We start from the raw sequence: 12,860 nt of genomic DNA on the forward strand, positions 1-12,860 counted from the left end.
AACTAATAGATAATATCAACATGTGAAAATAGGTTTATTAATTTTTATTTTTGGCAAATAAAAACATGTTTATAACTAATTTATCATGGTTAACTTGATATATGATGCAATTATTTTATGTTTGGGATGAGGAAGTTAAAAAAACATGTCAAACTCCTTTATGCTTGGAAGATGATATAAAATGAAGAAGGAATAACATATGTTGTGGGTCTCAAGCCAAACAAAAGTTCTATCACTAACTTAGAGAACAGGAAAAGAACTAACTATTTGATGCAATGGTCATTTAGACCTCCTCATTCTTAAAAAATTCATTTGTATATTCAAATTGAGAAAAAAATATATATACATTGACAATGTAAGAGTTTTTTATAATATCATTATATCACCTATCAGTTATTCTTAATCATCATTGACTTCTAAAAAAAATAATCAAAACAAATAATGAATGATATACTAATTATATATAAATTTTGATATTATAAATGCATACATTTTACATTTATTCAAATTTAACATTAATGATAATTTTCTCATTATATCTTTTATTTTATCATATATAAAAACAGATAGAGACCAAACATGTATATCAATTTGTTGAAAATATTTTAATCTATCCAAAAATCTCATATTCAAATCCCTATATAAGATAGAGAAAAATACAATTAAAACTTATCTGTATTTTTCTTCTTTTTTCTTATCAAATAATATATAAAACTTATTATTATACTCATATTTTGAATTAATGATAAGATATTGGTCTACTAATATAAAGTTTAATCAGATACTCAAATAAACTAAAAATTTGAAATTTGATAATATTTTTAGAAAGAATAATAAAAAGATAAAAAAAAATTCATCTCTTGAACTTCTCTCCCTTCCCTCTCCTTTTTTTTCATCTAAACTTCTACGTTTTTTCAAAAGTTTGGTGAGGGGTACTTAAAACAAGGGTATTTTGGTCAATCAAATTAATCAGTCACCGCAATCTCATGTTAATTATAACAACACTTGAGATCTTCTCATCTCTTCTTTATAACTTCATAATTTTTTCTTCCTCTGATATTTCCTCAACCGGACCCAAACCGAAACGAACCGCACCGAACCGAAAATATGGGAGTTCCAGCGTTTTATAGGTGGCTCGCCGATCGGTACCCGCTCTCAATCGTCGACGTCGTGGAGGAACAACCTTCCGCCGTCTCCGGCGGTGCTCCGGTTACAATCGATGTTTTGAAACCGAATCCGAACGGAATGGAGTTCGATAACTTGTACCTCGACATGAATGGAATCATTCACCCTTGTTTTCATCCCGATGGAAAGGTTTCGGTTTCGGTTTGGCTTATCACCTTGCTTTTATGTTCAATTTTTGTTCTAGAATGTTGTGATGCTATGTTGTTGTTATATTTTTGCTACGCTAGGTTTTTCTTATTGATTATTGTTTTTTTGAATTTTTGAATGCAGCAAACACCTGCTACCTATAATGATGTATTCAAATCAATATTTGATTATATCGATCATCTCTTTACCTTAGTTCGACCAAGGAAGCTTCTCTATCTTGCAATTGGTATGATATGCGCTTTTCTATGTTTATAATTCTGTATATAATACTAGAAATCACAGTGAAGAAGTTAGGGATTTGAGATAGCTCTATGTTGAAAACCTAGAAATTATGGTAAATAAGTGGTTCAAGTATCAAAGTCTAGCTATTCGGTTTCACTTAGGAGAATATTTGTTTTTTCGATGTTTAGTAATGTGGCCCGTAGTAAGGAGAGCATATTAGATTGAGGTTTTGAACTGCAATTGCGGTTATGTTGAGTTTGCTGCAATTGCAGGAAAATGTGGCCGATATGACCACAATTCCACCATGGTGCAGCTGCAAAGACTCTAAATATTGCAATGCGGTTTGGTCCATGTAGTTGACTTCACCAAGTGGGAAAAGTCTTTGTATTTTCTGTCGTTGTTTACTATGTTGGAAAATATCTTCATGGTTTGAACATTCAAAATATAGCGCAGATCTTTTAAAATAAAAGGTTCACATAACTGTTTGTAAAACAGAGAAGTATCAATATTGCAAATTCAAACCTGTATATAATATAACTATATATCCAATTTTTGGAAGGCTGATATCTTCATGCCTGTAATGCTAAGGATCTTTGTTCTGTATCATTAAGTTTCAGAGTAATAGTTCCCTATGTTTGATTAATTGATTTAACTTTGAATTGAACCACTTTCTATGTCCTTTTCTTGCTCTTCAGATGGCGTTGCACCAAGAGCAAAAATGAATCAGCAACGTTCTCGGCGCTTCCGAGCTGCAAAAGATGCAGCTGAAGCTGTAAGAACGTGAATATGCTTCTTTTTACACTGATCTCTTACTGTTTATATGATGAAGTGTTTTTGACTTAAAATGTGACATTGTAGGCAGCTGAAGAGGAAAGGCTGAGGAAAGAGTTTGAGGGTGAGATGGAACTTTTGTCTTCTAAAGAAAAGCCTGAGACTTCTGACTCAAATGTCATTACCCCTGGCACTCCATTTATGGCAGTGCTATCTGTGGCTCTTCAATATTATATTCAGACTAGATTGAACTACAACCTTGGCTGGCGGAACACAAAGGTTCAACGACCTTATCCTATTAATACTTGGTCTCCATTCTTCGCTTGAATAGTAATCCTATCTCTTTAATATTTATTTATGTGGATGCATTTGGTGATTATTTGAAGGTTATACTTTCTGATTCAAATGTTCCTGGCGAGGGAGAACATAAGATAATGGATTACATTCGATTACAACGTAGTCTTCCTGGTTTTAATCCAAATACTCGACACTGTTTGTATGGGCTTGTAAGTTTTTGACCAACTTCTTAAGTTTTTACCGTATCTAGTTTTGTTGTGTTTATCCGTACCTTTATTTTTACATCTTATGCTATGGCATTTAAATCAGGATGCTGATTTGATTATGCTCTCCTTAGCTACGCATGAGGTTCACTTCTCAATATTGAGGGAGGTTAGTTTCCATGTGTTAGTTCTGGTTTTAGCTCAGTGATCCCAATGGATTCCCTTGGATATTAATTACCTGAGTGAACAGGTAATTACTTTGCCTGGACAACAGGACAAGTGTTTTGTGTGTGGCCAAGTTGGCCATTTTGCATCTGAGTGTCGTGGTAAGCCAGGTGATAAAGCTGAGGACTGGAATCCTGTTGATGATACTCCAATTCATAAGAAGAAATATCAGGTTGGAGGATTAGCATCCAACATGTGAAACTCAATCTTTATTTTTCCTTTCCGTTGATTTTTAATTTTAAACTAATTCCTTGCATCTACAGTTCCTTAACATCTGGGTGCTGCGTGAATATTTGCAATATGAATTGGAGATTCCAAATCCTCCTTTTGAGATTGACTTTGAACGAATAGTGGATGACTTCACATTTCTATGTTTCTTTGTTGGCAATGACTTTCTTCCCCATATGCCAACATTAGAGATCCGAGAGGTAAGCATCTGGATGGCAGTGTTATTATTGAACTTTAGTTTGAAGTAGAAAGTATGCAAAAGCCATCTGCTTCTTTTTACTATATACTGATCTTTTTGTTTTCCAAAATATTTTTTAGATATAGGATCTTAACATGTATATGTTATATCCCTTTACCTGCATTTTCCCCTTTCCATGTAATTGCCCGTGTTGTTCTCTTAAATAAACTTTTTACTGTTTCAGGGGGCTGTGAATTTATTAATGCATATTTATAGAAAGGAATTCACTAACATGGGTGGTTATCTTACTGATGCTGGTGAGGTAAGTTTCTCTTTTCTGAAATTCAATTAAGTAGTATCCATCTTGTGTTTGCTATTGTAAGGTTGTGATGTTTTCTTGAATGTGATAAAAGTCTTCTCCAGCAATACTTGTTTTGTGCTCTGGGCTTAACTCCTTAGTCACCTATCTAGCATTTTTTTTGCAATGTGAATCTTTATGTTTTTCAGGTTTTCTTAGAGAGGGTGGAACATTTTATCCAGTCTGTTGCTGTTCATGAAGATCAAATATTTCAGAAACGAGTTCGGATCCAGCAGATTCAGCAGGTGTTATGATTTTCTTGTGTTTTGACTTTTCTCTTTGGAAGGGTGTAATCATTATGAACTCTTAAACTTCTGAACCCTGTGCATATTGAGTTTCTAGCTGTCAGAGCTCTGCTTATATTCATGATTCTGTGCTTAAATATGGGTTAGCACGCTAATGCATTTAAAAAAGTTCTTTGGTTGTTATTGACATGGAAATAATTTCTGTTCTCCATTCATAAGCATTGTTTTTTTCAATTTTGCTCCATCTTATTTGTTGAAACTTTAAGAGGGTGAGCCTTGGGGCAACAGTAAGGTTGCTTGCCTTGTGACCGGGAGGTTATGTATTCAAATCCTGGAAACAACCTCTTCGTTTGGAGGGTAAGGTTGCATACATCTACCCTCCCTGGACCTCACTAGGTGGGAGCCTTGTTGAAAACAACTTGATAATAACTCTCTTATTTCCTTGACTAGAGTTTTTCATTTTTAAATTTTTGTTAGCTAAAAGTAAATTAAGAATTCCTGATTAGAAGGATTCACATGCTATTTTTGTGCGCAATGCATATATAGAAGAGTGAACACTGAACAGGGAACTTAGCCGATGTTAGATCACATAAGGTCCCAAGGTTAAGTAACCTACAAGTTCTGAGATTTTCTTATTAACCGTTGAGTGTTTGTTATTTTCTCAGGCTAAGTCAGCAGAGTCTGGATACAAGGACAGGAACTATGCTGAAAAAGTTGGTGTATCGCATCAAAAGGAGATTGATAGTAATAAGAAAGATACGGTAAGTTCTGGGGATGTCATTCACTATTCACACCTATGTCTGCCCATGATCACATATAACTAATATCATGAATTGATTACATGAGCTATATATTTCTTGACTATGCTTTTGAAGTCCACAGAGCTTGATTTTGCTCATAATTTGCATGGTTGCTTTTATGAACTTGTTCTTAGGTGCTTTGATATAATATTAGTGTACCTTGTTGAAGGATTTCTACTCCTACTTCTTGTCAGTTTCTATTTTGTTTATATATATATATATATGTAGTAAGTTTTAGAGGGTGAGCCTCGGTACAATGGTAAAGTTGTTTACCTTGTGGCCTTTAGGTCATGGGTTCAAATCTTGGAAATAATCTGTTCACTTGCGAGGGTAATGATAGTATGATACATAAATTTACTCTTCCTAGGCCCCACTAGGTAGGAGCTTCATACACTGAGCCATCCTTAAGTTGAGGCATCATGCACCGGGCCACCATTTGTATATAAAATAAAATAGAGAAAATTGTATAAAGCCCCTCTAAACTTCATGCCTTTTGCAAGTAGCTACCACAAACTATTTTTTCTTCCCAATTACCCTTAAACTTTATTAGTTGGTGAAATTGGTCCTTGCGTAAATATATTTTTTAATTACTAGTAGGTCAACATGGAAATCACTGCAATTAGACTCACAATATTAGCAATGCAACAATGCAGGTTAGCTAGCATTGATATCCAGAAGAAACTGTCATCAAAATACAAAAATGATTTAGAAGAATATGATAAGTAAATTTCAGAGTTAAAAGTGGTTAATGTAGTAATATTGATACATTTAAAAAATAAAATAAAATATTAATAATCTAACAGACGAGGTTAAAGCAAAATATGTGAGTTAGAATTTTTCATTTCTATTAATTTAACATTATCTTTATGTAAGGGCCAATTTGACTAAAAGTTAAAGTTTAAGGGGCAATTAGAAAGAAAAATAGTTCACGGTGGCTACTTGCAAATGACACAATGTTTAGGGTGTTTTTATAGAGTTTTCCCAATAAAGTAAAACATATACAGTTAGTGCAAGAAAGTACTTTAAGATGTACCTGCCAAAATGAAAAAATAATGAGTTTGCATGAAATAATATCAAGTCGAAGTAAACTATTCTCTTATTTAACTGTTTGGATGCATGGAAAAGTGTATGCTACCTTTGTGGCTCTTCTAAAACAAGTTGGTAACTCTTTTACTTTCCTGAAGAGTGCCTCCTTGAAAACAAGTTGATGATAACTATTTTACTTTCCTGACTAGAGTCTGTCATTTCGAAATTAGACGTTCCTTTTGTTAGCTACAAAATAAATTATGGATTCTTGATTAGAAGGTTTCACATGTTATTTTTTGGTCTAATTCTTTTGAAGAGTGAAAACTGAATACTGAAGCTTGGTCAATGCCAGACCACATAAAATGATCAGGTAAACAAATTCTTAGATTTTTTTATAAGCTATTGAATTTTTGTTATTTTTTCAGGTTAAGTTAGGGGAGCCTGGATACAAGGAAAGGTATTATGCTGAAAAGTTTAGTGTATCGGATCCGGAGGAGATTGACAAAATCAGGAAAGATGTAGTAAGTTCTGACTTTATGAATTTAATTTGCTGTTTAAATGTGTGCGTGTCTGTCTTGTAACATTAAATTGAATGCCATGACTTTCCGCTTATACACTTTCATGGCTTAAAAAAGAGATAACTTGGTACTATAAAGCTCTGGTTATGCGCAGGCTGTCGGGAAGGGTTGGAGTGGGTCTATAGCTGGCAGTCTTACCTTGCATCTGCAAGAGGCTGATTCTGTGACTATTACCTATGATCTCCTTGTCACATGGCAACAATTTTAACTGTTGGGCTAAGGCTCTCCTTCCCTTTCATGGCATAAAATGGAAATAATTTGCATTGCTTAGGTTTTCCAACACTTAAAACTGAGTACTGTAACTGCACTGATGAAAATTTTATTGCCAGAGAAGCTTTTACTGCTCTGATTTATTTTAAAGTGATATGTTTGGCACATGCTGTAATTTTGAGCTTACTTTCCTATCTCTTTGTTCACAAAAAGAGTATGCTTGTGCAGTTCCACAGAATGTTATGCTCATAAGAAAATAGATGATTTTATGTTCTTGTTCCTACTAAACCACATTATTCTCTGGTTTTCCAAAGGTAATTATTACATAAGACAGCTGACTGTCTTAGTTGTCCTTGTAGGTTTTGAAATATGTGGAAGGCCTTTGTTGGGTTTGCCGGTATTACTATCAGGGTGTCTGCTCATGGCAATGGTTAGTCTTGCTTTTATTAATTGTTATATTTACTCAAAAACTTGTTTACTTTAATGGTATACTATTTAGCTAGGAAACACATACAACATTTTAAAAATTATAGGACACATCACGATATGGTACAAGATATAAAATTAATATAAGTGAACTAAAAACACAAATGGCCCCAAGAGTCAGTTGTGTGACATAAAGTGTGAACACTTAGGTTCAAACCCCAGCAGATGTGCAATTTCTTGTTCCCGTAAAAAACTTTGCCTATAAAAAAAACTAAAAACTCAACTATCAAGTTAGAAGAGTGAAATTATGTTTTAAAAATTCGCATGAGTCACTGTAAACATAATAAAATGCTAACGCTTATGTTGTTATTGTGGCATTACATCTCTAAAGATATAAAAATTCAAATAGTAGAAGTAAAATGCTATAGAATACAATTAGGAGTGTCCAAAAATGTTTGTGAAATGTCAGTATGAAATGTGTCCAACGTGAATATGGTGGAAGACTCTGAAACCAATTGATACAATGCGACAACACCACCACAAAAGCTAGCCATTGTGACAGGAGAGCCCAAGGCCATATGCACCCCACACTGGAATCCCATCCTCGCCATTTGATTCTAACAGGTTGCTAGCAGGAGCTTACAATCATGCTTTTACAAGGAATATAATAAAACACAACATAGACTATATGCCTTGATGTCTTGGATACAGACTTTGATGTGTGAGTAATTTATGTTGATTGACATGAATTGCTTGTCAGCCAACACCACCTAGTGCAATTAAGGCTTTGTTGTTGTTGGGTGTTGTTGTTGACATGAATTGTTTGTGGAATCCCCATTGTTTTTTAGTTGAATTATCACCCATGGCTTTTCTTCAAGTTTTTCAATATTGATTGTCTTTTCAGGTACTACCCATACCATTATGCTCCTTTTGCTTCTGATCTTAAAGATCTAACTGATCTGGAAATAACTTTTTTCTTGGGAAAACCGTTCAAACCGTTTGATCAGCTCATGGGGACCCTACCCGCTTCAAGGTATTTTCATCTCTCCTGTCCTCAGATTCATCATCTCATGTTTTCTCTGACGGTGCTTGCTAATTTCTTGTTACAGTTCAAAAGCACTACCTACAAAATATAGGGATTTGATGAATGATCCTTTATCACCTATTGTTGAATTCTACCCTGCTGGTAAGATCAGCTGTCTGTTATTAATGTAATCTGTTGTCTTACATGCTTCCTTTTCTTGGTTTTACTTGAATTCTTTTTTGGCAGATTTTGAGATTGATATGAATGGCAAACGATTTGCATGGCAGGTAATGTAGTATTCTTTCTTTACACATTTTTGAATGCTTTAGAACAAAGTCAGAGGAAAGGTTGATTTATACTTATGTTGGAGTGTTTTCAGGGTGTTGCAAAGTTGCCATTCATTAATGAAACGAAGTTGCTTGCTGCTACAAGGAAGCTTGAAGGGACATTAACGGTCTGGAATTTTTTTCTTTTCTTTCTTTATTTTTTTGCCTGGTCTTATATTTATTTCTATCTAGACTTATAGATTTAAGACATATCAGATTTATGGTCCAAAATTGTTGGCCTTCAACTTGCTCAATAAATAAATCGTCAAATCAGAGTTGGTTATGTTTTCTTTAAATATCCATAGATCTTGGACTGTGCGGAATTTGATGAACAATTTTTTCCTATCCATAGATTATTTATTGATTGGTGTTTTTCAATAGATCTGTTAGTTTAGCGTTAATCCTCTGTTGTCATTTTCTCTTCTCTACTCAATTTGGGGGTTGGAGCTGGGACATTTTTTTTATCTGTATAATATCATGTAGAAGTTTCCAACCAGTAACTCTGAAACATATTTTTTTCCAGAGTCAGCCATGTTCTACAGCACAAGATTTTAATAAACCTGCTTATTCTTAGCTGTGTTTGAGTGCTCAATTTTGTTGAGATTTGTAATATGCAGGAGGAGGAACAGCTCCGGAATAGTGAGATGCTTGATTTGCTTTATGTCAGTTGTGCTCATGATTTGGCTCCACATGTCCTATTGTATTACCAAACTTATAGTAAATGTCCTGTACGTGAAAGACCTGTTTGGCCAATTGATGCAAATGCTAGGTTGGTGAATATGTTAATGATCATCAGTCATGAACTCTGAGTAGTTTTTTATAGGCTCATGTACTTATTTTGTTCTGTTTATTAACAGTGGTGGGATGAATGGATTTCTGTGGTTATATGAAAGAAATGTGTTCAGAAGCATTGTATCATCTCCCATCAAGGGATTGCAAGATATTGAGAATAACCAAGTTTTGTAAGTTTTTGCCTTCAAAACTTTCTAATATTTTAAAACATTTGGATGAACTAATAATGTTAAGTGTTTTTAAATTTCAGAAACATTACTTATCTTAATCCTCGTAAGCATAGACACATCCCAAGACCTCCAGATGGTGTTATTATGCCCAAAAAGGTTTGTATGCTGATTTCTCTTAGCATGTGACATAAAATGTCAATGGGTTAATCCTCTGGATGGAGCTTCATGGCTCATTTTTTCTATTTATAATCCGATTTTGTGTCAATAACATGGCGCAGATTGTTAGCATGTTTAGAATGATAACATTTTTCTTCATATTTTTCTGTTTTTATTTTTTAAAGAAAAATTTTCTTTTCTCATTCCCTTTGGATCAATTGTATAACCACATTTCCTTTGACATCGGGTATGCAGATAATAAAAGCAATTGATATTAAACCTTCTCCTGTGCTATGGCATGAAGACAATGGTGGTCGACGACAGCTTGGTAGAGAAAGGTGAGAATCTAAACCTATGAGGTGTTTTTATATTCGTGGAATATAGTTTTCATATTCTTTCTGTCTAGGGTAAAACGTTACAACCATACAACAAGTACAAATGAAATTTAATATTTCATGTGGTAACGGTACTGTTTATAAAGTTTGAAGAAATCATCATTATTTACTTGAAGCAGTGTTCTTGTGAAAAATCTAGGGAATACTATGTTGGCTGGATTAGAAGGTTCTCTAGTTGTTTTCAGCATTGACGTTCTCGATGTATGAAATCTGGTCTTTACTTCGAAAGAGTTATTTCCTCATTTTTATGTATGATTCATCTTATAGGCAACAAGTACCTGGTGCAATAGCTGGCCCTCTACTGGGAGATGCTGCACATCGTCTTGTCAAGAACTCCCTTAATATTAGATCGAGCAACACATCCAATGGATGGTCAGAGCAAACAATGAACAGACCCAGACCAGCTGGACCCTCTGGATCTGGAAGATACTATGGCGAGGACACAAGTGGTTATTATGGACAGTATTATAATCATCACCAGGACATGTATTCTAGGCCCAGATATCCAATTTCATCCAATGGAGGACAAAATGACAGACACAATTTTAGAATACAAGATAGGTCACAGTATCATGATCAGTTCCATAATGTGAAAAGTGGGTTTTCTGCTTTGACGATGGAGGAAGGTGTGAGACCTAGGTCATCTCCCACACCGTCGCCAAGGGCACCTGCAATGATGTTATTGAGGCCTCAAAATTCAGGACCAACAACCAATCTCCAACACCAATTTGTGCAGAATATTGGTCCTCCGATTCCACCTCCAAAGTGGATTACACCGGACATGAGCGGAGTTTATGCTAGGCATCAAGACGCTGCCTTGGGGGGAGCTTATTATGATAACCAGATGAAGAAGGCTTACCAAGTTAAAACTCGACAGCCTCGAGATATGCCAGAGTATGGGAATCAATACTGATTGTTGTGAATTTTATTTGCCTTGTGTCTGAAGTGTTTTTGCTTCCCTCAGTCAAATTGGAGCTCGTCGTCCATGATCGGTAATCGAGTTCAAGCGAAATTTGGATCCCCTCTCATTTGCCTTTCACCCCAAATCGTTAATTATATTAAAGTTTACATGAGGACTTTTTTAATGGGTCCAATCAATATTTATGAAACTCCTTTTATATAACAACTTTTGCCTATATCTTTTTCATACAATTGGTCACTTGTGAGAGAAAACAATTGAGAGGATCCAAATCTGTTTGAGGGGTCACTTATATGATACTTTGATGCAATCGGCCGATGAACAGTGATAAAAGTTTCTGATAACAAGAATCCGCAAGGGAGATGCTTTTATGCCTTCATTACACTTGGGCGCTTCCTTGATTTCGGCCATACCAACTGGAAAGGTGCGAGATCTGTAACTTATTTATATTTTTCTTGCTTTTGAAGTTGAAATGAATACTTATGAATCATAGCTGGTCAAAACCAATGAGGAATATTGACATGAGACTTAGTCTTGCAAACACAATTTGCATTTAGAATCAGAACAAGTTCTGATTTTGATGTCTACTGCATGAACATGGTTGATGTCTATTGTACACGTAAAATAGGGAGCACCTTTTAGCATGTTATGTGAATAGATAATCGTTGTTTCATTTCATGTTTCTTTTTTCTTTTCTTTTTTTGTCTATAAACTAGTAGTGAATGATCCTGTTTCCAATTCAGTTATAATTTTAATCTTATTGATACCGTTTCTCTGCCGTTATTTTTGTCAATGATTTCATTAGTGATGGCAGCTATGGAAGACTAGAATTCAGTTTTGGTGATGTCTAAAATAACCACAAACCTTCTCAGGTCTCGTGCAAAAAATAAACAACAAATTAATAAAACTTCTCAGTTGTGTGATTCAAAGCCACAAATTAAAAAAACTTACTTCACATCTTAGTAATAAATTTTGGGAAAATCTAATAGTTCAGATTTACTGACTAATTTAAATCACTTGAAACAAAATGTGATTTGATATAACGGATTAGCTAAATTATGTTAGGGTTTGGTTGCAAAAACCCTAACATAATCAAGGATGAGAAAACAAGGGATAACTTTTTAATGTTTGAGATTGAATTTGGCAGACAAAATAATAACTAGTTGAATGCCAAAAATTAAATAACTGAATTGCAAATCATATAATTCCCCTTTCCCTAAGTGTGCTTCCTCTGTCTATGAATGTTATTTGATTTGATATTTGTGTGTCTCTTAACATTGATTAAATTTACAACATTTTACCAACAAAGTATTATACAATGTCCTCGTTTGAAACAAATCTGTAACTATCACATACTCATACTGAGAATACTTAATATATACCATTTGGATCTTGATTGAATGATTAAGATTAAAAGATATATGCACATGACTATCATGTGAGTAATAACTAACTTTTAATCCTAACCATTCATGATTGGTTGTAAGACTTAGATTTATTGTTCTTATAATTTTTATATGAGAACTGTTCTCACTTGATTAGCTTCCCTCGAATGTAATAGCAAAATGACCCAATATAAGCAGCACTCCTCGCAATTTATATAATAACCTGATAAGATTTCACATAAAACTATATGGTACTACCTCTAGGAAGAGCAGCAAAACAAGAACTCATCATTGATAACTGAGCAGAGGAACTTACAGAAACAGCGTAAGCATCATAGTAGACATAATGCTGAAAGAGTTTCGATGCTCAAATGCATGCAGGATATATGCTTATCTAATACAATAATCTCAAAAAATATACTCTTCAACCCAACTTGAATTAAAAGGGGAGTTCAGTTTTGACAAGGAATATGGCAGAATCTGTTTATAATCCCGTATGTTTGATATTACACATAGTAGATCATAAGCTCCGATAAGAGATTAAACTTGTTTTAAACAGTCGATATACAATATAAAACTTTGTCGAGTATCTAT

The 12,860-nt window shown here is 34.3% G+C and overlaps 1 protein-coding gene across 4 annotated transcripts; it reads left to right on the forward strand.

The window, feature by feature from the left end:
• Positions 952 to 11,621, forward strand: LOC109329928 (5'-3' exoribonuclease 4-like). Of its 4 annotated transcripts, none has more exons than XM_019563834.1 (22): positions 952 to 1,314; positions 1,456 to 1,558; positions 2,250 to 2,326; positions 2,458 to 2,604; positions 2,712 to 2,831; positions 2,932 to 2,994; positions 3,076 to 3,222; positions 3,314 to 3,478; positions 3,701 to 3,778; positions 3,964 to 4,059; positions 4,725 to 4,820; positions 6,311 to 6,406; positions 7,033 to 7,103; positions 8,004 to 8,132; positions 8,209 to 8,285; positions 8,370 to 8,410; positions 8,503 to 8,577; positions 9,067 to 9,218; positions 9,304 to 9,411; positions 9,492 to 9,567; positions 9,823 to 9,905; positions 10,230 to 11,621. In XM_019563834.1, exons 1-22 carry the CDS (start codon positions 1,108 to 1,110, stop codon positions 10,873 to 10,875), a joined length of 2,853 nt encoding a protein of 950 aa, XP_019419379.1. In that variant the 5' UTR covers positions 952 to 1,107; the 3' UTR covers positions 10,876 to 11,621. The 4 variants fall into 4 exon arrangements, with proteins under 4 accessions (XP_019419379.1, XP_019419380.1, XP_019419377.1 ...); XM_019563832.1 differs by having other exon boundaries at positions 953 to 1,314; positions 2,413 to 2,604; XM_019563833.1 differs by having other exon boundaries at positions 954 to 1,314; positions 2,413 to 2,604; positions 9,307 to 9,411.

The sequence above is a fragment of the Lupinus angustifolius genome, chromosome LG16 (genome assembly GCF_001865875.1).
Source record: "Lupinus angustifolius cultivar Tanjil chromosome LG16, LupAngTanjil_v1.0, whole genome shotgun sequence".
Lineage (NCBI taxonomy): Eukaryota > Viridiplantae > Streptophyta > Magnoliopsida > Fabales > Fabaceae > Lupinus > Lupinus angustifolius.